Source organism: Polypterus senegalus, chromosome 2 (genome assembly GCF_016835505.1).
Source record: "Polypterus senegalus isolate Bchr_013 chromosome 2, ASM1683550v1, whole genome shotgun sequence".
NCBI lineage: Eukaryota > Metazoa > Chordata > Cladistia > Polypteriformes > Polypteridae > Polypterus > Polypterus senegalus.
In genome coordinates this window covers 43,670,162-43,697,734 of record NC_053155.1, presented here as the reverse complement: position 1 = coordinate 43,697,734, position 27,573 = coordinate 43,670,162, and the positions used below count along the sequence as shown (strand labels likewise).

Genomic DNA, 27,573 nt, shown 5'->3' with positions numbered 1-27,573 from the left:
AAGATGAGTACAATGGCAATGATTACCGCAGATAATAAAACAAACAAACAAACATATTTTGTGAATCTACTATATGTGCAGAGTAGGACGAGGTGATGCCGTCATTTATGATCTTTGTGTATAACGAATGTCCATTAGAGGTTACTGTCTCACTCCTAAAAATGCATTTGGTGTTTTCTCTGAATGTACAGTATTTTTTCCTCTTGGTTTTTCTTAAAACTTCCAAGAAATATCAAATTACTGTAAAACAGCAGGTTTTTCAGTGCTGAAAAGTATTGTCAGAGACTCTCCTACAGTTCCCTTAACATTAATCCATTAAATAAATACATAGCTTCTGAAAAGTCAGTGGGATATGACAAAATCACGGTGGCCTAATTAAACTTTTGAACAAAAATCTAAAAGGTGGTCTGTTCAATGCTTCCCACTGAATCCATGGGCAACCAATCAATGCTCTTGTTGTTGAAATATTGTGCATCTCTTACAGAATTGTCATCTAAATGACATGTGTTTACATTTCTCACAACTTGACTCATCTGGCAATGTTATTCCTTTTTTTTTTGAGGTAATTTTTGCTGATCATTTTATTTGTCATGAATCACTGCATATCATACAAGCTGACAAACTAACTGTGTCTGAATGTGAAAGCTTTCTGTTGAGACACGCTTAACATCACATGTGCACCGCTGTCTCAATACATATTGTAGAGTTCTAATGCAAAACCCTCCTTGGCCTCAATATGTATTGCAACATTCTCATTGCATTCCACAGGTCCTCCTGTAAACGTTACTTGCAATATTTTTATCAACAGTTTTGGATCCGTTACAGAAACTACAATGGTAAGTGTCCGCATGCCTCTGGCAGTTCGGTTTGCTAATTCATGATAGTAAAATGTCCGTGTGTTATTTATTGTTCAACCTGCAGGTCCCCCAGTAAATGTTACTTGCAACATATTTATCAACAGCTTTGGTTCAATAGCAGAAACTACAATGGTGAGTGAACTGTTCATTGAGGCAACCCACTTAAGCAAAGGCTTTTCCTTGCAAGCATTTCAACATTCATCTTCATTCAGTGAAAGTGAACATTAACAATTCTAAATGCATACTTTTATTATTTCTGAATGTGGCCATTACACCTTTACATTTAATGCATTTTGTACTGGCTGTCTATTTACATCAAACAGACACAAACTACTATAAAAAAGCTGGGTAAGAATATAAATGGGACAAGCGTTCATGAAGTTGAATTAATTTTGAAACTGCACAGATGGACCCTGCATACAGGACACAGACATATTTTGAATTATTACAGCTTACAAGACAGGGTTTGGATTGCAGATTTCCGTAACCATTTGTCCGGGCATTAAAATTTCACATGCAGGTATTAAAAATTTTTAAAAACTTAAAACTTCTGTAACCTTAATTAACTGACAGGATTTCAGTGCTTGTAACAGTCTGTCAGATGCCGAGTTGGTTATGTAAAGTTCTCTAGACTGGTTAAGAATAGAAGGTTAATATTCTCCATTCACAATTATGCACTTGACATCTCAGAGCACATAGCCTAAAATGAATATTCAACGGCAAGGTAGACATTTACAGTCATCACTTGCAATTCGTCATGGCAGGAGATTTTACTTAAGAAGATTAGAAGAAAAACAGGAAGTGTACATGTTTTGCCTGATTTTAATAATTGTCTGAATGTGTCAAACCATTTAAAGGGTTTTCTGTAATGTTAGTCACCTCTTATTGATTGGTGGTGGCTAAATGTGTGAGGGTGATGCTATAGTATTCAGCTTAATTCGGTTTATTTTTGTAAAACTCTCTTCTCTGTCACAAGTTCTTGGGTAAAATACAAATACAAACTTTATTGTTTACTAGGGGGCATCGCCCCCTGCTCGCTTTGCTCATGCCTGTGCTAAGCGCCAATGTGAAAAGGGGGCTGAACGCACCCCAAGGAGACGCTGTCCCTCCTCCAAAACCCCTCTTAAATGGTGATACAATGGAAAACAAATACAGTTTTTTTTTACCTCCTCTTTGCTCGATCAGCTGCTGGCTTGCTGCGTGATCTTCATCTCATGCGGCGCTTTCAACGTTTAAAAGCCTGTACAGCAGCTGTCCTTTTGTCTCACTGCCTTGTCTCTCTTCTTCTCCAGACATCCTCAAACACTATTCGATCTCTTTTCGCTATTCCGTTATTTAACTGAGTAATATTTTCCATTTGTTTGTGCTAATGCAATCTTTACTATCATTTTTTGAGACTTTTAAATTTTCCTACTTCCATTATCTCTAACTTGCGCTATGTTTTTGAATTCTTTACAATGTTCTTCTTTGTTATCTACTCTTTGTCTATTTCCGGCCCCGGGCGTGGTTAAATCTCTTGGCACAAAGTCTCGTCTCATAGCACATGAATGTATCTTTTGTCTTTCTGAGAAGGTCACGTCTTGTCTCCCTGAACAGGTCTCATCTCATCCCAAGTTTTTTTTATATCTTAGAGAGACATAATAAGTACATAAAGACACAAAGTAGTTTGAAATTTTTTCAAATAAATGGGGGCCCATCACTGTCTCATCTTTATTTAACTGTTGAACTATGGACAATGGACATCAGAAGGAGGGAAAACAAAACCTCCAGTCAGCAGCATTGCTGAAGAAACCTCTTGGGTCCCCAGTCAGTTATAAGAGACAAAGACAGCATAACGGTTTCTGCATTATTTGTGGAAACATCTGTCTCAAATCTTGAAATTCTTTCGATTGAAATCACTTTTCTTGTTCATCGATTTCAATTAATTTTATATCAGTCCAAGTTTTATTTGAAGAAAAGCAGTTTATGTGCAGCATTTTTCTGCCTGTAATCAAATGTTTCTGGAGCGGGCAGCTCTTTCTAATGTGATGAGACTATTGGCTCTCCCATTCACAAATGAAACAACAGCACTTGGTCTATTCGAGCAGGGCCACTACTTTAAAATTTTACATCAACAAAAATGTTCGAGTTTTAGTTGTCATACAGAATGTGTATGTTTAGTAATAATATGAGAGGAGATCACAAAAGTAGGTGATTGCAACAAAATGATAAATTATAGGAAAACATAACGGTAATTTTTGTGATCAGCAGGCCAAAATCCATCAGATACACCCAAAAGTGTTTAGTAAGCAAAACCTTCTTTGTCCAGTCTTCTTTGTCCCTACGTTGGATTAAATGTGCTTAAGAAAGATATGATAACAGTAACACACTTTAAACTATCAGCAAAATACTTCAAACTATTACTCACTCTTTTTGAGAGCTTAGCAGCATAATTCTGCATCAAATATCATCCAGTGAATTTCAAATAGGTATTCTAAAATGTCAGCAATGCATGTTGAGATAGTAGTGGTTCATTTTATTCATTCTGAGTAACTAATCAGTCATTTTGAGATACTAGTAAGGTATTTTGGGATTAATTTTACATTATGAGTAAATAAAACCGATACCAGTAATTAATATGTGTACTATAAACAGTTAGCCCAAAATAACTGGTAGAAAAAAAAAACATGTGGCAGTCTTTGTCTTCCTTACTGTGGTTTAAAGGGCTGCTGCTTCAATACCAATGATTCCCCACTTGCTTTCCATCATATCTGCCTCTTAAAGTCAACAAGCAGCAGATGACCTAGTTACAGTATGGTGGCCTGTCGGATGTTATGCCGTGCTATATGTACTGTAGTGCACAGAACTACCTGAAACCCCTGGTCCTGTTTATTTCTCCTCCATAGTGTATACATTAAAAAGATATATCATACAAATGTATATCACAAACATTTGCCATTACTATTTCTGCTAAATATGTGCATGAAAAATCAATAATCATTAAAGATTTAGATAAAGCAATTTAACTGAAACACGCAGCCATTGTTGGTCCATAAGTATTAGATTTAAGAATATCTCTTCAGCTTTGGTGCAAATGTCTCTTTGGAACTTTGTACTCCTAAGTGATGCTCCTCAATTACCTCCATTCCACCAGAAGTGTTTATTTTCAATATAGGAGAGCCACCATTTCCATTTCCTGAATTTGATGTACCCTCAGCTTCCATCCATTCATTATCCAACCCGCTATATCCTAACTACAGGGTCATGGGGGTCTGCTGGAGCCAATCCCAGCCAACACAGGGCGCAAGGCAGGAAACAAACCACGGGCAGGGCGCCAGCCCACCACAGGGCACACACACCAAGCACACACTAGGGACAATTTAGAATCGCCAATGCACCTAACCTGCATGTCTTTGGACTGTGGGAGGAAACCTACGCAGACACAGGGAGAACATAAAAACTCCACGCAGGAAGGACCCGGGAAGCGAACTTGGGCCTCCTAACTGCGAGGCAGCAGCACTACCCACCGTGCTGCCCTACCATCAACTTATACAAGCTTGCACAAGAACAGTCTTTACAGTCTAACAGTGGCTTCTTAACATAAATATTTTTATGCTTCATATTAGTGTGAAGGAAGATCAGATTACATTGCATTTCTGAAAACAACAAATGCAAGACTAACACCGGATCGAATGCCATTCCTTCACACAGCAACCTCTTTCTTCTACACATGATGACAAACAGACAGCCACACTTCCTTCACTGAAACAATTTTGCCCAGTTGTAGGCATGCAGAAATCTGGCAATTATACTAGTAACAAGATCCAAAATTCCTCTGCCGTTTGACTAACTTGCACTGAAGGTCAGTTTTGTCATAAGGAGTGAAAGTGGAATATGTACAATACATTCAAGCTGAAGTGACTTATCTTAAGGTGGATAATTCAAAACTGTATTTGAAGCCACACAGAATGGTTCTCTGTGTTTTCTTTGCAAATTAAACCAATGCTTTTCAAAGGGAGGTTTTCAAATTTCAAAACTGTGTACTGCACATTCTATTCGAGATATCTCAATGAAAACTGAACATTCCTCATGAATAGCCTTGAAGAAACAGTATGCCAAATTCCATCAAAATCAGTCTTCTAGGGGCCAAGATGTTTCATGCACAAAGAGTGACTTGGTTTTCACTGTTTGTGCTTTTCTATGCAGATACTTGAAAAAGTATATTAATAGGGAAATAACACAAGAGAGCTACACACATTTTTTTTTTAATTTCTGATAACTGTAAATCTTATACAAGTGTGTGTTTGTGAATGCAAAATAAGAGAAGAAAAAACAGACCAGATAATTAAATGAGAAAATTAGAGGAAGCTCACTGATTGTAAAACTGTTTAGAAGAAAAAAAAAACAACTACGGTGGACTTCAGGTCCAAACTTGAGAAGCATTGCATTCGATCATTTTGACTGTGGCTCTGAATTTTCTATATCTTCGTCCTTTTTCGGTTAGATATGTGAGGAGCAAAAGCCCCTTCTGGAAATAACTGGTGCAACGTAGAAACCAAAAACCTTTCATGGTTCAACTACCCCAGAAGCATTAAAAACACTGCAAGAATCAGTAGCCCTAGATGGGACAACAACAACAACAATATTTATTTTATTTATATATACAGTAGTACATTTTCATACAAATGATGTAGTGGTTTACAAGATGAAGAAAGAAAAGTTTAAAAAAAATAAAAATAAGATTAGGCAATAGTAAATATCAAAGAATAAAGTACGGTCTGATGGCCGGAACAACAAAAAAAACCAAAATCTGCAGGGGTTCCACGGTCATGAGACCGCCCGGCCCTCCCTCACCCTCACTGTCACTAGTATTGTTGTGCCTAATGCACACATATTGAAGATTACAGAAGCAAGCCCAACATCTGAAAAAAGCCTTAGCTTTAGAAAATCTTTGGAGAGAGAGAATGGGGCCAAGCACGTGGGACTGTGAGACAACAGTGTGACAACTTACAGATACAGTAAGTTGCTACTTTAGTAAAGTAGATAGTCAGAAATATAAGGCATCCCAGAATTGAGCATATCAAAAGCTACAACAGCACAATGATAATTATGTTAATTTACTTTGAAACAACAATGTTTTATTTCTGAGTCTCAAGTGGCAGAAAATTCATAATCATTTTAAAATGAAATTGAGGTTTGCATCTAGAGGGCATGCTGCATATGTGTTGAGATTAACTTGGAAAACCTCCATTATACCTGGTGGCAGGCTAAAAACAAATGATCTGTACGTTGTGTGCACAGGGCAGTATTGTAATCTCTTATTCATTTGCTGAATCCACTTATTGAAATATAAAGTCATTTTACATATATGCAAATCTGTGGATGTCTAGGCAGTGTATGAAGTTATATGAAAAATCAGTTTAATTAAATTGTATTACAGATGATGCAGCATATCAATGAAGACTACAGCCATGTTTATCGGAACAAGAATATGTAATGAAGACTGTTTAGAAGAATAGTTTATTACAACAACAACAACAACAACATTTATTTATATTGCACATTTTCATACAAAAAAATGTAGCTCAAAGTGCTTTACATAATGAAGAATAGAAAAATAAGAGACACAGTAAGAAAATAAAATAAGTCAACATTAATTAACATAGAATAAGAGTAAGGTCCAATGGCCAGGGGGGACAGAAAAAAAAAAAAAAACTCCAGACGGCTGGAGAAAAAAAAAAAAATCTGCAGGGATTCCAGACCATGAGACCGCCCAGTCCCCTCTGGGCAATCTACCTAACATAAATGGAACAGTCCTCTTTGGATTCATGGTTTTTACGGAAGGATTTGATGATGATGATCACGTGGACTTCTAGCTTTTAGTCCATCATTTTTGGAGCATCATGAAGCTTTGAGTAGGTGGAGGTGGCGCAGGCCGCCACCACAGAGAAACCGGAAAAAGAAACAGAAGAGAGAGTAGGAGTCAGTACGGATTTTAAAGCCACCATGAATAGTTATTATGATGAATTGAACATACAGAGTATCAGTATTAAGTTAAAGTGAAGTTATGAGAAGGCCATGTTAAAGTAATATGTTTTCAGTAGTGTTTTAAAGTGCTCTACTGTATCAGCCTGGCGAATTCCTATTGGCAGGCTATTCCAGATTTTAGGTGCATAACAGCAGAAGGCCGCCTCACCACTTCTTTGTAAGTTTAGCTCTTGGAATTCTAAGGAGACACTCATTTGAGGATCTAAGATTACGATTTGGAATATAGGGTGTCAGACATTCCGATATATAAGATGGAGCGAGATTATTTAAGGCTTTGTAAACTATAAGCAGTTTATAAACTATAAACTATATTAGAATTAATAAGAATATTTATGAAGAATATTTAATGAAGATTTCAATATTTTATTGAACCATGTCAATGGGAGCAGGCTCAGTGAGCACTAGAAATATTGTGTAATGTGCAATATATTCTGCTCTTCTTACCAATTACTGTTACAGTTACAGTTACAAATATAATTACAGTTAGTACCATAGTTGCAGTAATGACAGAGGTATAAAGTTGATCAACCACACCAGAAAGATATGGGAAAGAGCGATGGATACTAGGCTGAGAGGAAAGGTGGCGATCTGTGAGCAGCAATATGGTTTCATGCCAGGAAAGTGTACTTCAGATGCAATGTTTGCTCTAAGAGTGTTAATTGAGAAGTACAGAGAGAGTCAGAAGGAACTGCATTGCGTGAAAGCGAATGACAGGGTGCCAAGAGAGGAGTTACGGTACTGTATAAGGAAGGCGGGAGTAGCAGAAAAGTATGTGAGGGTAGTACAGGATATGTATGAGGACAGTGTGATTACAGTGAGGTGTGCAGTTGGAATGATAGCCTGGTTCAAGGTGAGAGTGGAATTATATCAAGGAGCTCTTCCCTGTTTACAGTGGTGATGGACAGGTTGACAAGTGATGTCTGACAGGAGTCTCAGTAGACTATGATGTTGGTGGATGACATTATGATCTCTAGTGAGTGTAGACAGCAGGTTGAGGCGAACCTGGAGAGGTGAAGGTACACACTGAAGAGAAGGGGAATGAAAGTCAGTAGGAGTAAGATGGTGTACATGTGCGTGAATGAGTGGAAAGGTGGTGAAAGGGTGTGACTGCATGGAGAAGAGGTGGTGAAGGTAGAAAAATTTAAATATTTGGGTTCAAAAGTCCAAAGCAGTATGTTGTATGATTTGGAGATGGTGACACTGATGGAAAGACAGGAGGCAGAGCTGGAGATGAAGGAGTTGAAGATGCTACAATATTCGCTCAGAGGGTGAACAGGTTTAGGAATGAGTATATTAGAGGTACAACACAAGTACGACAGTTTGGTGACCAAGTGATAGGGGCTAGACTGAGATGGTTTGGCCACATTCAGAGGAGAGGTGAGAGGTTCATTGGGAAAAGAATGTTGAGGATGGAACCACCAGGCAAGAGGAAAAGAGGAAGACCATAGAGGAGGTGAGGGAAAACATGAAGGCAGTTGGTATGGCCGAAAACAATCTAAAAAACAGGGATAGACGGAGATGGATGATCCGCTGTTGTGACCCTTAAATGGGAACAGCTGAAAAAAGAAGAAGATTTTGCTGTTATTATAATACATATTGGTTATTCCACATATTTTTAAATTAAAAAAATATGTTAAAAGCTGTGTTCATTTAATTAGTCTTTTATTCTTTCATGTCCTGCATATTATTTCTGTATACTGTCACAAATCCCTGCAATTTCCTATTAAACTGAGTTATATTTTATATCTAAAAAAGAGCTAATATGTTTGATCGTGTGGTGGTCTATTTTAATAACACTTTCGAAACAGGTATGCAGCTGCTTTATATTTATCAGAATGTCATCATTTTAAAGCAAATAGCATAAAATGTCTAATTCCAATCGATGAAGGTCAGTCACATAATGTGACATTCTCGGCGATTCACTCCAATTTGTCTTTAGTCACAGAGGCAGGATTGTATGTATGAGAGCTTACAACCCATGAATGCTCATCCAGAAATGATACTGCATATAATGCAGAGATAAGGAGTAAGAAACATGCCTGTTTTGGTCCACACAAGCAGAAGAGAATCGTGTCTGTCAAATGTTCTGTGTTTGTAAAAATCAAAAAAATGTCAGACTGTGGCTGAACTTACCGTACCTGCTAACCCTTCATGGAGCACCAGGTATGTCAGGCAGCACACTATTGGCTATCACAAAAAGTGACAAGCACAACTATGCTAGAAGGTGACAAAAGTTGACATGCCCACCAATTGTCAGTTGTGTAAAGTCTGGCTGCAAGATCAGCACCTGCAATAAGAAGTAGCATAATGTGATATCAGTTTAACCTGCAAATACTGTATCTGCGAATGCTGAAGGAAATCCAGAGTACCTGATAGATAACCCATGAAAACTCAGCATGGACAATAAGCAGGCTCTGGACTTGACTCTGGGATGCTAAGGCCCTTAGGCAGCAGTACATTGTGCCACCATGTCTCCAGGTATAAGTAGCTTTCTATTTCAATTGTAAACTGGCTTGCTTTTGATTTTCATTATGTCCAGCTGGTTACCTTGTAGTTGATTACAGGTAGTACAGACATTTATGTTTTTGTAGCTCATTTCTGTAAACAAATATTTCTGTCATTTAGTCTTCTTATTTATCTATTTCTGCATTAAAAAGTTTCTTTTTAAGGTGAGCAGATATTTTCTAGGAAGTGACCCAGTATATCATTGATGTTGTAGTACTTCAGTACCAGGATGAAAAGAGAATCAAGCCACAGAATTAAATAAAAAGTTCAGTTATCAATGAGGAATTAAGAAAGTGGGTTAAATAAAAAACCTGCAGCCATAGCCGCTCTCCTTTACCGAATGTAAGGAACCCTGACCCACAGTATACAAGGGAATGTTAAAAATATATACAGTATATATTAATGTGGTATTGGGCTATTTAAATTGCTTTGCGGAAATATATTCATAAAATAAAGAATGTCGGCATGATGACAAAGACCTTTATAATGGAACAATTTTTCCTCTTTCAAACTGCATTTCAGCAGCTGCTTTACATGCAAGTATATTTTATGGGTAGTTATTACTATAAAGTTCTGTTTTTGAAATACATTTGGAATTGGTAACTCTCTAGCAAGAGGTTTCTGTGTACCAATAAGGAGTTGGCTTATCATGAACTACTGGTCTAGTGCGGACGTCCTAAGTCTTTGTGGTGTCGTGGCCCTCTTTCTCCCATGTAAGTGCCCCCCTTGGCTAATTGAGTGTGATTCTCAGAGCTGAATTGCAGTGTTCACAACTGAGATCCACAGCACCACAGAGATGCTCCGAATCATTTCTTCATTTGATAAAGCAAATTCTGTTAGATTTTTCAGGGTCTCTGTATTTTTGAATGAGATTTTGTGTGCAATTAATAATTGGCATCCTGTTGTAATCATTTTCAACACTATTGTGGAGTTTCACAGGCTTTTGTCTCTTTCTCTTAATCCATCTGCCTCATATTTGCACATATTTTTATTTCTTCTGATGTAGTTGTATGATGTAATTTACCTGGTGCTGTGTCGCTTTCACGTCTGCTGTGTTATTCTTCATTAGTACATGGGCAATTTTACTATGAAACTAATGAGACTTAAGTTTTTACTATCTACTGTATGAGATTTTAAAAATAATATAAATAATATAGTGTGATTCATTACAAAATAATAGTTAAAATAAAACTTAAAATGTTATTAAGGTATCATGTAGGCTAGCCATAAAAGAAAAAATGTTCAAACTAAGGCTGTTTTGTTCTAAATATATTTAACTAGGGGGCTCTGCCCCTGCTCGCTTTGCTCGCCCATCCCTGGGTTTGGTTTACCGGATATACAATTTAAAGAGATTGTTATTTTCATGGGAATTGTTACATATGCATTATTTTCACTTTTACTTTAAAACTTTTGTAAAACCAATATTTGGAATTAACGTTTCTTTAAGATCGTATTGAATTTTGATTCCGTGTTTGGTCTTACATAGTGACAATGCAACTTATAACTGCCATATAATCTCTAATAAATAGAACGACTTTCTCAAATGTTTGTCCATGCTCTTCCTTCATCGCTTTGTCGTTGATGTGTCATCTTGAACGTATAAAATTATTCTTCTGATAAAATTTATAAGAGCTGAGAGCGCAGGAAGCGTGTTTGACAAAAGCATTCACAGGACTGAGGTTAGATGACCGTGGTCTTGTTTGAAAATAGTTGTAAGTAGGACGTGACTTGAAAGAATCTCATGTTAAAAGTCTCTGTCTCACGGGATTTCATACCACAACAACGACTTAGTTTAAATCTGAACAATAATTTCTGTTTGTTTGCGCTAATGCGATCTTTCCTATCCTTTTTTTGAGACTTCATAATTTTCGTACTTCCATTATCTCTAACCTGCTGTGTATGTGTACCGCAGCAACATTTTTGAACTTTTTATGACGTTCTACTTTGTCATCTACTCTTTGTCCTTTATTTCCGGCCCCGAGCATGGTTAAATCTCTTTCTCACGGGTCATACTACACTGTTTGCGTTGTGAAGTGGGGGGCTGAATACATGCTAAGGAGATGCGTTCAGATCATCTGCTGGCTTACTGCTGCTGGCGTGCTGCATGTTCTGCTTGTCGCGCTGCGCATCGACCATTTAAAAGCCTGTACAGCAGCTGTCCTTTTGTCTCACGGGATGTCAAAGTGTCTTCCAAGAAGATCACATCTCTTCTCCCTCATCTCCCTCCCAAGATTTTTTTTATAATAGAGAGATATAAAATATCTGTAAATATATGCAATTAGAAACATTATTTACATTTATGACAGAAAGTAAAATTTTAATTAAAATCATTTATCTCAGCTATTAGCTCTAATCGTAAATAATGAAAGGATATTTTTTCTTTGTGGTTATTGTAAAGGACAACTTTTTATTTATAGGAATAATCTTAAAAAACATTAAAATGTACTAAGCATATAATACCATTACAATAAATAATAACAATTTTCCCTATGTACAATTAAAATACAGTAAAAATTCAAAGTTAATAAAAATATCTTCTTTGGTGGATACAAACAGTAGATGATGTGCCGTAATAATAAAGGGGAGCAGCTGAAAAGGCAATCACCATTCAATGTGACAGCACTTGTGATAGCAGTCTAGACAAGACTTTTTTTCAATAATGTATTCATAAGGACACAATATTTTGATTACCCCTACTCAAAAATAAATGTTATATTTAGATAAGTAAGGTAAGTATTAAAGATAGAATAGTGTTAGATAAGCCTATTGTGTTCATGAATAGCAGTTACCCAGACCTTGTTGCTGGTTGTGAAGGACCCCATAACAGTTCACACTTTAAGGTCTGCCAAAGGTTATATTTGTTCTCCTGGTATGCTCTGCTGCAGCTTCTCTTTCTAATCTTGTTGTTCACTGTTCAGGCGACTCATTTTGTCGAACTTGATTCAATCTCTCTGCAGTGTTTTGTAGTGTATGTTTATTTATATTTGTAGTCCTAGGGTGTTGTATCATGTTAGCCTTTATGGATGTAATGAGAAGTCAAGCAAAATGACACCTTTGATTGGTTAACTGAACCGATTACTATATGCAAGCTGTCAAGGCAACTCAGGCCCCTTCTTCAGGATTACATTACATCTTGCCTGATGAGACCAGTTACAGTATATTGTATGGTTCAGAGATAGTGGCAATGATGAAAAGACAGGAGGCAGAGCTGGAGGTGACGGAGTTGAAGATGCTACAATTTTTGCTCAGAGTAACAAGGGTAGACAGGTTTAGGAATGAGTATATTAGAGGGACAACACAGGCATGACAGTTTGTTATCAAGTGAGGGAGGCTAGACTGATATGGTTTGGGGACATGTAAATTAGAGATGAGGGGTTCATCAGAAAAAGAATGTTGAGGATGGAACCGCCAGGCAAGAGCAAAAGAGGAAGACCAAAGAGGAGGTTTATGGATATGGTGAGGGAGGAAATGAAGACAGTTGGTGTGGCAGAAAATGATCTAAAAAACAGGGATAGATGGAGACAGATGATCTGCTGTTGTCTGAGGGACATGAGTTGCCTCGAAAGGTTGCATATTGTAATCTTTTAATTTAGCCAATAAAGGGTGTCATTTTGCTAGACTTCTCTTTTTATTCATATTTGATATCATTCATTGCTTAAACATTCTTGAAAATTTGTTTAGGGTGCAAATTTGAGTGCCTAAAAGCAAGCTTCCTTTACTTGCAGCTAAGCCGCTGTCATCTGAAAGCAAGCTTCTTTTAATTCTAGCTTGCCAGGCTGACAGAAATCAGCTTATGTTATATACAGTACTGTAGGTTCTATATGAGATATTATAAAGCATTCCTTTAAAATCTGAATAAACTCGAATACTAAATACAAAAAAATGATACACATTTGAATTTTTCTTTATAGGCTTTGATTTAAAGACTGTTTGAAAACTAGAAAACTGATTGTGAATGAACAGCATTTAAACAATTATTTCTTACAAAAGTTAGGCTAGGTGATATAAAAGTAATGATATATTATCTTCAAAATGGAAAGCAGATTTTTGGCAGCAGCCTGCAGCATGGTGCTGATAGGGCGGCGTTGGACAAAGGCGTGGCTAGAGCTCCATGGTGGGTGTGGTCTGTTTGCCAAGGTTCTGTACTTGTGTCACATTCACTGCAAAGTAAAGAAGCAGTGGATCTGAAGACAGCATTTATCTAGATACTACAATGAATCAAGTGTATGCTGAATTCAAATATGTACTACACAGTACAACATACCTTTAGTCGGAGCTCTGTATTAAAAGAGGGATAATGCTGATACTGTATCCCATGTGTGCAAGGCTTACCAAGAAGTCTCAAAGCTGCAATTGCTGCCAAAGAGGCATCTTCTACAAAGTACTGCATGAAGGGTCTGAAAACTTGTATAAATGAGAGATTTCACTTTTGGATTTTTAATAAGTTTGCAAGCCTTTCTGAAAACATGTTTTTACTTTGTCATTATGGGTTATTGAGTGTAGACTCATGTGCAAAAATAGCAAATGTATCCATTTAACATAAAATCTTCAATTGAATAAATTGTGCAGAAAGAGACATGGTGTGAATACTTTCAGAAAACACCGTACGCTTTTTGAAGCAGCCCTGGACCAGGCAGTGCTAAGCATTAGTGTGCCCAGTTCACAACCCAATAAGCCCAGCACAGAGCAACAACAACAACAACATTTATTTATATAGCTCATTTTCATACAAATAATGTAGCTCAAAGTGCATTACATGATGAAGAAAGAGAAAAAAGACAAAGTAAGAATTAAAATAAGAGAACACTAATTAACATAGAATAAAAGTAAGGTCCGATGGCCAGGGAGGACAGAAAAAACAAAACAAAACTCCAGATGGCTGGAGAAAAAATAAAATCTGCAGGGGTTCCAGGCCACAAGACCACCCAGCCCTCTCTAGGCATTCTACCTAACATAAATGATCAGCCCTCTTTGTATTCAGGATTCTCATGGAAGGACTGGATGATGACGGTCATTTCTGGACTTTAATCCATCAATGTAAGGACATCACGGTGCTTTGATTAGGTGGTGGTGGTGCAAGTCGCCACCACAGAAAACTGGAAAAAGAACAGAAGAGAGAGTAGGGATTAGTACGGATTGTGGAGCCACCATGAATAGTAATAATAATTAATTGAATATACAGAGCATCAGGATTAAACTAAAATGAAGTTATGAGAAAGCCATGTTAAAGTAATGTGTTTTCAGCAGTGTTTTAAAGTGCTCTACTGTATTATCCTGGTGAATTCTTATTGGCAGGCTATTCCAGATTTTAGGTGCATAGCAGCAGAAGGCCGCCTCACCGCTTCTTTTAAGTTTTGCTCTTGGAATTCTAAGCAGACAATCATTTGAAGATCTAAGGTTAAGGTTAAGGCACACTCCCACTGATACCCATACAACAACACTTTTTCATATAAAGTAACAGTGCAATGATGAGACATCGAGGCTAATTTAAACACACCAATAATCACATGTGTGTTTGCAGCATAACAAAGTAGCTGAAGAAAACTCACATAGTGACTGGAATGGTAATGAATTCCATGGCAACAGCCCTGCCGATTTCACCATTATGATGCCTCACACTTATTTATTTACTACTATGTGATTCAATTCACAATATAAAAGGAAAAGGCCCACAATCCCCAAATACTCCATGCAAATGAGCAGAGTCACTCAGAGTCACACATCTAGACCTGGCCAGGATCTGAACCTTAAATTAAGCCTTATCCTGTAATGCGTACAGTTTGCTTTACTCAGAGAAAGCTGCAAGGAATATTTGGATCAAACACCAGTGCGTAAGTGTAGAATCACAAAGTAACATTTGTTAAAAGTCCTCTGCTTCTTCTTTTCCAAAAAAACTGAAATGGAGATGTTGTTGGAAGCTGAAGCCAGCTTTTGCATCTCTTTTGCATGTTGTCCTTTGTTGGTTTTTGGCTCTGCAAAACATTCAATCTGCACTCATCAGTTTTGTCAGAGTAGCAGCCAATAATATACATGTAGAAAGAAGACAAGAATAACAATGGCACCAAATCTGGTGAAGGGCCAGGCCTCATCCTGTCCAATTCCTCTGGGCTGGCAGTGGCAGGTGCCTTTTTGTTAACTCCTTCCACCAGCTACTATACTGATTCATGACTAAACTGGAGGGAAACAGATCTTTGCCCACTACAAGGACAATTATTCCCCATGATAAAATAACACTTAAATTGTACATACTCTTTGAAAACACTTTTTCCTAATTTTACACCGACATTTTAAAAGTTCACGTACACCCTAACCACTTTGCTGTGTGCCATTATGGCTTTGTGAAAATGATATCAACAAATAAGGCATATCTGAAAACAAAACACTGTTACCTGAGCTCAAGATTTCAAGAAGTGGCTCCAGCATACTGTACATCTGAATTATGTTAAAACAAATTTACATTCAGTTGGCCCACTAATACTGACAGCTTTTATTATATAATGTAAAATAGCTTTGACAATGGCATACGCTGATTATTTCTTCTAAGCTGTTAAACTTATTGTAACATTTACATCAGCCTGCTACTAATATCAGGATACAAATCAAAAGTGGAGACCTTAATAATGTGTAATGTCAGAAAGGCTTTTAGAAACTGACGCTTGCTTCTGTTAATAGTGTTTAATTTTAGATCAATCTTCATTTGTCCTTGAAATAGTGAACATTGTCAGGGAAGAGGCACACTCAGCGAGATTAATAGTGGACAATAATCTTTGTTTTACGAGCTGCCAAGGTTATTTCAAATAAAAGGCATTATTGTATTGAAGGCACTATGACAAATTAAATTAAGCGTATATCCACTATGTCATCGAGATGTGCTCCCGATGTCCGGATCACGTCCTGACACACTAATAGGTAATATTCAGTTACCCTGCTCTAAAGGCTGCACCTCAAAACTCTCCCCTCATATGCAAAGCAAGTAGCCATCAGGCCCAATGGAGAAGATGACCTAACTCTAGCCCAAGATAGAGTTCTTTACAAAATTATACTGTTTCACTAATTGCATTATGAGGGCAAGCTCAGTTATGGGACACACTCTGGACCCCAACAGTTGCTGCACGTCCTCCCTCTGACACACCAACATGGAGGACTTTCAGCCAACAAATTATTCAGCAGAAGTGTGTCAAGAAACGCTGCAGGAGTTCCTTTATACCAACAGCAATATGCCTGCTTAATGTCTCGTAGTGACAGGGACTGCCAGGTCAGACATTTTCTTTCTTTTTTTGTAATTCTGGAGTATATTTGTGGGTTGTTATTATAATATTTATTTATTAAGCTTCTATGAAAAACAAAATTTCAACTTGGAGATAAATAAAGTATTGTCTATCTATCTACTGATGGAAAAGAACCACTACATTTTCTCAAACATAGTACGAATAATAAATATGTTTAAATAACACAAAAGCCTATCTAATTAAAACGACAAACAAAATATCAATCATCTTTACACCCACTGCATGTGCAGGACATATAAAACGACAACAGAAAATGCTTAATGTAAGCATTTAAAAACAATATACCACATTGTTTTATTCATACATTGGGTAAACAAGGTAATAAACATTTACATTTAAAAATAACTTTTTTATATAACCAAAACATAAACACATGCTTTACTTATCTCTCCTTAACCAAACTTTGCATGAAGTCAGGAGACTCCTTGGATTCTTAAGTAGGCAGACATTGTGAAATCACAATGTACGCTTTGGTTTGTAAAAAAATACCATGGTTTGATACATTCAGATAATCCATTTAAGGCAATATATGTAAAAAGGGGGATTTTGAAATCGGCTCCAAACTTATCCTTGAGCTAATGCAAGGACTTGAGAATATGAGTTATACAATACAATACAGTTTATTTTTTGTAAAACCCAAAATCACACAAGAAGTGCCGCAATGTTATGTCTTCATACTTTTTAGTTCTTGTAGCAGTATTTTGAATTAACTGAAATTTGCATAAAGAACAGTTTGAACAGCTAGTGAATAACTCATTACTGTAGTCATTCCTACTAGAAATAAATGCATGAATTAAGTTTTCAGTATCCGTCATATCTGGAAAAAGTTTACATTTTTCAACATTTTTAAAATGGGAAAAATATTTTTTGTATGGTTTTGAGCTTTTTGTTTTAAACAACATGCTAGTGTCAAAGAAAACACATAAGCTGCATGAGGGACTTGAGCTGAGGCAAACTGTGGTTAAGGGCAAATTAACCAAGAAATGTCGAGAATGGTTTCTCTATTATAATTTAACAGCAGCAAATATCATTTTATTAGTATTTTTGGTTTCAACAAAATATATTTTTGGACAAAACATGAGCAATGGAGAAATTTTTATTTAAAAGGATATATAGAACAGGTGATTTTTGAGAAAAAAAAATATTTTAAAATCATGAAAATCATGAAAGAAAAATAGGTTGTTTCAGAAAGTGGCTTGATGCAGGTTCTGAGTGTATCTGGTAAAGCCTCTGTGTTTGGACATGCTATCTGCTATGACAGATGGTGACGTCTGACATATCTAATGAAGAAATGTGCAATGGCTTCTCACCTAAGCAATGGTCCCCAGAGGATGTGGAATGGACTGCAGTAGGCATTCCAAAAATATCTCATGAAGTGGTATCGAGGAAAGACCCCTTTGTGTGTTGTTGAATTGACAAACTTCACCAAACAAGCAGCAGATTTAACTGGCTATGATAGGCAGTGACTCCCCACACTAGGACATGCTGTTCTGGTCCTTTGACAATGTTATCCAAATTGATACCCACTGTCTTTGACATCTCCATATTCAAAGCAAGTAGCCATCAGGCCCAATGGAGAAGATGACCTAACTCTAGCCCAAGATATCCACACTACTACAGTAGTAAAAGGTAAATGTCGCAGTGGACATGATAGACCTTCACCTCTTTGAGTCGTCAGTTTATGCTCCAAGCGGTCACTACAATGAATAAAACGATTCATACAAAACTAAATTCACAGTGAAATTTGGTTTATATGCTTTATAAAAAAAAATTGCAAAATAAATTTCTAGTGAACTTTGTCCTGTTGACACAAGATTAATGCCTGAATCTGTTTACATGCATTAATTCTGCATGTGCCTGCCTCTCTCTCAGTATTTACATAAAGATGTCTAGTGAACAACAAATCACCAGACTTATTTCCTGTCACATGTAGAGATTTTGTTGAGCAGGCAGACGTGTTCTTCTAGTGTGATTCCCACTTTGTCACTTATTATGACAATATTGGCAATCACAATCCTAAAGATATACAAGAAACAGAAAGGAGATGCAAAGCTTCACGGCACAGGGAGAGAGCACATCCTGAACTCTTCTATAGGAGTGAGGAAGCAGAAAAGGGCAGTTACAGGCTAATGGAGCACCAGGACTGGAATGGGCATATTGGCTTCCTGTGTAGTGATATTTTCATATATAGAAAACAGAGTAATGTTCACAATATGGAGTTTCAGTAAATCTTTGTGTGAAAAATATGCAGCATATCACATTTTGTTAAAAATGCACTGCATCTCCACAGTGAAGTGATTGAGAGGCACAAATAGAATTAATGTGACAGGTGCGCTAAAGATTACATGCATTACACAGCTGCGGAAAAGAACACAGGACAATGCAGACGTGTGGAAGGGCTTTAGGAAGAAATATTTTTAGTTTTCCATTCCAAAAAAACATTAAAACTCCCCAAAACTTTTTTATTGAGTTTGTTAACTGCAACATAACCTGCAAAACTATCTTCTATGTCAGTTTCATGAGACCTTAATTCCAATTCAGACTTGCCTGTTTCACTCATCACTAGAGTTTACTAATCTTATTCAAGCCCATTTCATAACTTCATTACCAACACAATCCCATTGCAACATTTCTACTACTAAAATATGCCACAACATATCAGGTTGATATGCCTAAAAACTCAACCCTTGCGAAACTCACTGAATGGTTTGCCTGACTGGGGCATTGCCATTGTGCCATGGGGACTACTAACACTCCACGGTTATACGATAACATCCTGTCCAGTAATTTCCTTTTTTTTGGAAAACGAAAGGGCACCAGTGCTTTTTTGACTCAGAGTGTATATACTGTGTAGTTTGTTTCATCAATTCTAAAAAAGATGCAAAATAATTTTAAGTCTATTCCACACAAAGATCAAAAAGGTAAGACATAAATTTTAAATGGGAGTAGAATCCCATACAGCTGCATCCAAGAACTGTTTTCCAAGACAGTTGTCTCAATTTTGTGTTTCCCCTTTGACTGCTACAATATAAAAGTTGATTAATTATATAAAGTTTGTTTCCCCCAAAAATTATTGAATTATTAATTTCTTTATAATTACTGGAAGGGACACCAGTGCAACAGCACTTACAATAAAAAATGATGCCATATTCTAACATTCTCCTTAACTGGAAAGACAGAATCTGCTTTTGCAAGTTGGTTCAGAAACTAATTGCTTTATACTGACAGGAAAGTTGGCCATCCAATGAGTGTACACACATCTTCCAATCATCCTTTGAACGTCCAGCACAAGAGTGTGTCCCACCCAGTCAATAACAGTGAAGCGATGATGACATAGACATTATGTAACTGACAAACTTGAAACTGATCGATAAATTGATACATCGGTGAGTAAGTACAGTAAAATGGTATTTTGTGGCAACACCATTAGTCACCCTCATGGAAACTCAAAATGTGAAAAAAATCCTTCAGTAAAATTGTGTTTTTTCTATAATGCAATGTTTTCTTTTCTTCTGTTTTATATATATATATATATATGTATATATATATATATATACTGTATATATACTGTATATATATATATATATATATAGAGAGAGAGAGAGAGAGAGAGAGAGAGAGAGAGAAGAGTGAGTCAAATTATGTTAACGTTTGAATATGTGCAAGATGATTTACAGGAATGTTTCAACCTATTCGTCATCATGTTCAACACATGTACCACTTGTGGCACATAAATTGTCCACAAAAATTGTATATAAGTATATACAAAGCAGTATCATTAGTGTTAACATAATTTTGACTCACCCTGTATAATTATATAAATATATATATACACACAATATATAATATATGTACAAGTTGTAAAGAAGAGACAAAACAACTTCAAAGAGTTGTGGCACCACCCCGGTGACCCCGTATAATTATAAAAGTTGTAATCACAAAATATATGCAACAAGTTATAGATGTGTCTTTTCAAACGAGAGCTCAAAACTAGTTCAAAATGGCTGGTTATATGAGCTCCAGGCAGGAAGGGGCGGGTCAAGGAGGGCAGACAACAGAAGTGACAATAGTGGCGGAATGGCCATCAGTCTTATATTCTGCAGAGGGAGGAGACATAGCTAGACACAGACACAGAGGGAACACAGTGGCAATGCCTGGTTCGATGGGTTATTATCATCACCAGAGCCCTAAAGCTGCCTCTCATACACACATGTATATGTATATACAGTCGTAGTCAAAAGTTTTGAGAGTGACACAAATATTAATTTTCAGAAAGTTTGCTGCCTCAGTTTTTATGATGGCAATTTGCATATACTCCAGAATGTCACGAAGAGTGATCAAGTGAATTGTAATTAATTGTAAACTCCCCCTTTGCTATGAAAATGAACTTAATCCCAAAAAAGCCATTTCCACTACATTTCAGCCCTGCCACAAAAGGACCTGCTGACATCATTTCAGTGATCCTCTGGTTAACACAGGTGAGAGTGTTGATGAGGACAAGGCTGGAGATCACTCTGTCATGCTGATTGAGTTTGAATAGATTGGTTCAATTGTGAAGAAGGCTTAAGGGCGACCAAGTCCAGCAAGCACCAGGACTGTCTCCTAAAGTTGATTCAGCTGTGCAATCGGGGCACCACCAGTGCAGAGCTTGCTCAGGAATGGCAGCAGGCAGGTGTGAGTGAGGCCAAGGTCAAGAAGGGCAGCAAAGAAGCTACTTCTCTTCAAGAAAAACATCAGTGACAGACTGATATTCTGCAAAAGGTACAGGGATTGGACTACTGAGGAATGAGGTAAAGTCATTGTCTCTGATGAATCCCCTTTCCGATTGTTTGGGGCATCCAGAAAAGGTGAGCGCTACCATAAGTCCTGTGTCATGTCAACAGTAAAGCATCCTGAGACCATTCATGTATGGGGTTGCTTTTCAGCCAAGGAAGTGGGTTCACTCACAATTTTGCCTAAGAACACAGCCATGAATAAAGAATGGTACCAAAACATCCTCTGAGAGCAACTTCTCCCAGCCATCCAAGAACACTTTGGTGACACATAATGCCTTTTCCCACATGATGGAGCACCGTGCCATAAGGCAAAAGTGATAACTAAGTGACTCGGGGAACAAAACATCAAAATTTTATGTCCATGGCCAGGAAACTCCCCAGACCTTAATCCCATTGAGAACTTGTGGTCAATCCTCAAGAGGCAGGAGGACAAACAAAAACCCACAAATTCAGACAAACTCCAAGCATTGATTATGCATGAATGGGCTGCCATCAGTCAGGATTTGGTCCAGGAGTTGATTGACTGCATGCCAGGGTGAATTGCAGAGGTCTTGACCAAGAAGGGCCAACACTACAAATATTGACTCTTTGAATAAACTTAATGTAGTTGTCAATCAAAGCCTTTGAAACTTATGAAATTCTTATAATTATACTTCAATATATCATAGAAGCAAACTTTGTGAAAAGCAATACTTGTGTCATTCTCAAAACTTTAGGCCACGGATCTATATATATATATAGTCACAGTATTTGCAAATACTGTGACTAGTATCATTACGCAGTATGTATGCGTTCATAGAACAAACATAGCTGTAATATGTATTGAGTGCTATTCATTTTTGATGGAATTACCTGTTATATTAACTTATAATTTAAAATAACATGTTATTAGTTATTCTACCATATAATTTTAAAAAAATGTAACTTTTTTTAGTTTAATTTATAAATATTATGAATTAACACCAAATGTTCATTTTTTTAAATATTAAACTAAATGAAATATTCTGTTTGACATTTCTTCAGGACTACCGAGTGAATATATTTTTGAGACAACAGTGGAATGACCCACGGCTTGCCTACAGTGAATATCCTGATGATTCTTTGGACTTAGACCCATCTATGTTGGATTCTATATGGAAACCTGACTTGTTTTTTGCCAATGAGAAAGGTGCCAACTTTCATGATGTGACAACAGATAATAAACTTTTGAGGATTTTTAAAAATGGGAATGTCTTATACAGCATAAGGTAAGTTTCTGGTTTACTATTAATGTTTTTCTTGCATTTTAAGGAAATGTAGAACAACATTTTATAAAGTATTGTATATAGCAGTCAACAGTTACATTCACAAACTAAAGATCATGGTTATGTTTGATATTAAATATGTTGTGCATTTACTGTTAGACTGTTAAAGAGACTGAATTAAGAAAAAAACTAAGCATATGCAATTGGTTGAATGAATGACCTGTATAAAATCTTATGACAATGTCAAAACTACACATGTTTAAATCTTTGTTATTATGGGGGATTGAAATATACAATGAGTATCTGTGAACTCTTCAGAAGGAGCAGGAGAATGTTGCTCAGGCTAGAGAACTCTGTTTTTGTTTGTTCAGATTGTTAGCAGTATGACCTTCTCCAGGGATGCACCAATAAAGATGCTGACATGTGTATATAAAACAGGCAACATTGTCTTTTGGCTGAGGAAGTAAAATGTTAAATGCAACAGTGTCGGTCCAGTCCCTCTCTCTGACTTGTTGAGTGGTCTTAAGTGAGTCGCCAAACTTAATGTGGTGTAATTCTTGACATTAACATGTTAGCAAAGTGTACTGCTTTACTTAAAGAGAATGTTTACGTGGAATTCACTGTGGAAAGGTACTCCTATAAATAAAGGCTGTGCACTTGCATATTGTGGGGCTTTTCTGAATATAGATTTTTTTATTTGTTTGTGTTATTTATTTAAATAAAGTTTTCATCTGGCCTCTGATCAGGTGCCCCAGGACTCTGGAACACTCTTTCAGCCTTTTATACACTTTTACCTGGCTTCTTTGGATGGTGAGGGCAAGTAAGGGACCCTTGTACTAAGAATCTATCTACATCCAGACTTATTCCTTACACATAATAAACTCAGTAGGTTCCCCTCTCCAAGTTCTTCTTTACTTATTGAAGTGGATTTGGCTGCTTAGGAGCAAATTCAGAGTAGTGGGTGGTAGGTAGTCTCTTAGGTAAATGACATATTGAGATTGAGCTTTCCCAAACTTGTAGTCTGGTGTCATAAGTCCAAAGCAGGCATACTTTGTGGCAGTCATTTTTTTCAGTACAGTAGTTGACATACCCTTTTTATAAAGAAATGCATTTGAAAAAGATAAAAGTATAACATAGAGGAAGTGGAAGTAATCAGATAGCATCTTTGAACTGATTTATTAAAAGGTGTTGTTTATAGTACAGTGCAGGTATGGGCAAACAGAGTCTGCATGTTTCTTTTATTTTTGATGGCCTGACGACCTATCCATCCACCCACCTATCCTCTAAACACACTTAGAGCAACCTTTGAGTCAAGGGGTGCTGGGGCTTATGTTGCCAACACTCATAGCAGGGTCCCCAGAAACCAGACTGCCCACAAAAATGCATATAGAACTGAGGAGAACATAATAAAAATAACCTATAGGTGACATACTAATAAAATTTTGGGGTACAAACTGGATCTCTGGGTATTGAGGATTTGATTGATGGATGACACACTAACTGAACAATGTAAATAATATCCTGTGTTTGCAAAAAAGAAAATGAATCTGAGCCAAAATTGTCCTTGCCAGATTCTTATAAATACAGAGTTAAGCAAGCAAGATATATTGTAAGCGGGGTAAATCACGCCACAAGCTCAGAAACCTCATTTTCACCAGCACGAGGTTCTGCCTGGTTCCAGTTTCATTTCTACTATCTGGTCATTGACTGACTGGCCACAGTCATTGAGGCCCTTCAGAAATGAGATGAATCATTCCTGCTGTTGAGTATCTGCTCTGAATGGTGCGGTGATGCAGATGTGTTTAAACAGCTGCGGTAAACTGGACCTTATTCCACTGTTTTTATGTTAGTTTATCTGAATAAGATCTGTGGCATCCTGTGAAATGTTTGGTGCTGAGTATTTGTTTAGAAGTGTTGTGGAGTGCTGGGTTTGAAGGGTTAAAGCTTAGAGTGAATGAAGCTGTGTATGGGGACACAACCTTAGCATTTCTCAGTCTGTTAGAAAATATTTGAAAGCCTCTTGCTGTTCTCAGTCTTATCCATTACGCCACAGTGCCTGTCGTGGTCAAAATTTCTGATGCTTGTACGCAAAGATGGGGGAAGTGAATCTATATATATAATTCACTAAGGGCATGCAAGACAGAGAGCCATGCCTGCCAACTCTAAGACTATGGGATATGCTCGAAAGAGCCCCGACTGCCAACTCTAACCATCCTATCGCATCATGGGATAAGCACGACAGAGCCACGCACGCCAACTATAACTGTCCTCCGGCGTCCAGCATTGCTCTCGAGGCATGTGCACTGTCTGCTCATGTGCCCGCATGCAACAACTCACCAAACACAGCCTCAGTCACTTTCGTCTGTGCAAAAGTCCACATGCACCTCTGAGTCACATTGACTTTTCACCGAAGACAGAGAGCCCCGCCCGCCAACTCTAACAGAGCCCTGCCCATGGGTTACGCACGAAAGAGCCACGAACGCCCACTCTAACCCTCCTCACACGTCATAGGGAATGCACGACAAGGCCTTGCCCGCCAACTCTCACCCTCCACAGGCTTCCAACATCGCTCTCGAGGCAATTATATGTCGACATCGACTTCTCAACTGTCACTCTGGAACAACTCAGTTAAGCGTCACCAACGAAGACTCACTACACCTTAATGAGCAGGTGCTGAAACTTATCCCTAACGACGAAGTAACTTTTACCAGCGCTGACTCCATCGTCACAGACGATCCTGCAGGTCAACTTGCATTCCCCGAAGAATTTCTTAATTGTCTTACTCCCACTGGCATGCCTCCGCATAAACTCAAAATTAAAATTGGTTCAGTCGTCATGCTTCTCAGGAACCTCATGCCAGCAAAAGGTCTCTGTAATGGCACTAGACTTTCAGTTACCAACATTCACCACAATGTACTGGAGTGTAAGACTATCACATCTGTTACCTCACAAACTGTCCTTATTTCCTGGATTTCCCTGACCCCATCAGATTCTAATTTGCTTTTTACTTTTGCACACAATTTCCTGTTAGATTGGCCTTTGCAGTGACTATAAATAAGGCACAAGGACAAACTTTCAAAAAAATATGCCTGTATCTGCCAAAACCTGTTTTCAGTCACGGACAATTGTATGTTGCTCTCTCCAGAGTTCCATCTTTTCATTCACTGACAGTTGTATCCTCAAACCCTCCCGATTTGGACAACTGTGTCTTTCTGGAAGTGTTCACTCATCAATAAATAATTATATGCAGCGTATGCCACGCTGTGGGTTGGCTAGTTAATAATAATTCTTTGCATTTATATAGCACTTTTCTCACAGCACTCAGCAATTGCAGGTTAAGGGCCTTGCTCAAGCGCCCAACAGAGCAGAGTCCCTATTGGCATTTATGGGATTCGAACCTGGAACCTTCCAATTGCCAGTGCATATCCCTAGCCTCAGAGCCACCACTCCACCTAATTCAACAGTGAGGCAGGTTTTTAAACTATAAACCTCTATTGTAGTCCATTATGTGGCTGATATCACTTATTAATTACAAACTGAAACCTTTGTTTCAACAATGCAGTAAACCATTGTGGTCAACAGCACAGGGGCACCACGGGGGACTGTACTTTCTCCGGTCCTGTTCAGTCTATATACATCGGACTTCCAATACAACTCGGAGTCCTGCCACATGCAAAAGTTTGCTGATGACACTGCTATTGTGGGCTGCCTCAAGGAGTGGGAGGGGGGAGAATTATAGGAATCTAATAGAGGACTTTGTTAAATGGTGCGACCCAAACCATCTACAACTGAACACCAGCAAAACCAAGGAGCTGGTGGTGGATTTTAGGAGGACCAGGCCCCTCCTGGACCCCGTGATCATCGGAGGTGACTTTGTGCAGAGGGCACAGACCTACAAATACCTGGGAGTGCAGCTGGATGATAAACTGGACTGGACTGCCAATTCTGATGCTCTGTGCAAAAGAGGACAGAGCCGACTATACTTCCTTTGAAGACTGGTGTCCTTCAACATCTGCAATAAGATGCTGTAGATGTTCTATCAGACGGTTGTAGCGAGCGCTCTCTTCTACATGGTGGTGTGCTGGGGAGGCAGCATAAAGAAGAAGGACGCCTCACGCCTGGACAAACTGGTGAGGAAGGCAGGCTCTATTGTAGGCATGGAGCTGAACAGTTTGACATCCGTGGCAGAGCGACGGGCACTGAGCAGGCTCCTGTCAATCATAGAGAATCCACTTCATCCACTGAACAGTTTCATCTCCAGACAGAGGAGCAGCTTCAGCGAAAGACTGCTGTCACTGTCCTGCTCCACTGACAGACTGAGGAGATTCTCACCCACACTATGCAACTCTTCAATTCCAAAGTTATTGTCTGTTATACCTGCATTTTTATCTTTTTTTTATCATCAGTATGCTGCTGCTGGAGTATGTGAATTTCCCCTTGGGATTACTAAAGTATCTATCTATCTATCTATCTATCTATCTATCTATCTATCTATCTATCTATCTATCTATCTATCTATCTACTGTGATTGAGACATTAGCTTTTCGAAATGTCAATACTTTCAGTTAAGTTCTCATTGCTCATCTTTTCTTGATATCGGATGCTTTAAGTTGTAACACGTAACTTAAATGATCTTACTAACTTTAAAAATATAAAATGCAAACAAGGAAAACAAAGGGTTGTCTACATATGAAGTAAGTAACCAATGGTGTGTAAGCCATTGTGCGCAGAGCAAATTAACATTTTGGAGATGGGCTTTATGTGTGGGTATGCATGCTGGTTTGGAGCTTTGAAATTTTGTCACCTTATAATTTACCATCATATTGCTACATTCACTTGATATCCATAATATCAGGGAAATAAAAATGTTGTTGTG

At 37.8% G+C, this 27,573-nt stretch overlaps 1 protein-coding gene across 3 annotated transcripts in view; it reads left to right on the top strand.

Annotated features, from left to right (window-relative positions):
* Positions 1-27,573, top strand: part of glra2 (glycine receptor, alpha 2) — a 232,714-nt gene that overhangs the window by 46,926 nt on the left and 158,215 nt on the right. Inside the window, exons 3-4 of one of the 3 annotated variants that reach the window (XM_039743593.1) lie at positions 922-989; positions 22,477-22,700. In XM_039743593.1, coding sequence (XP_039599527.1) covers positions 922-989; positions 22,477-22,700 — 292 coding nt within the window. Of the gene's footprint in view, positions 1-768; positions 837-921; positions 990-22,476; positions 22,701-27,573 lie in introns of all 3 variants that reach the window. The other 2 variants (XM_039743594.1, XM_039743595.1) reach the window with 2 other exon arrangements.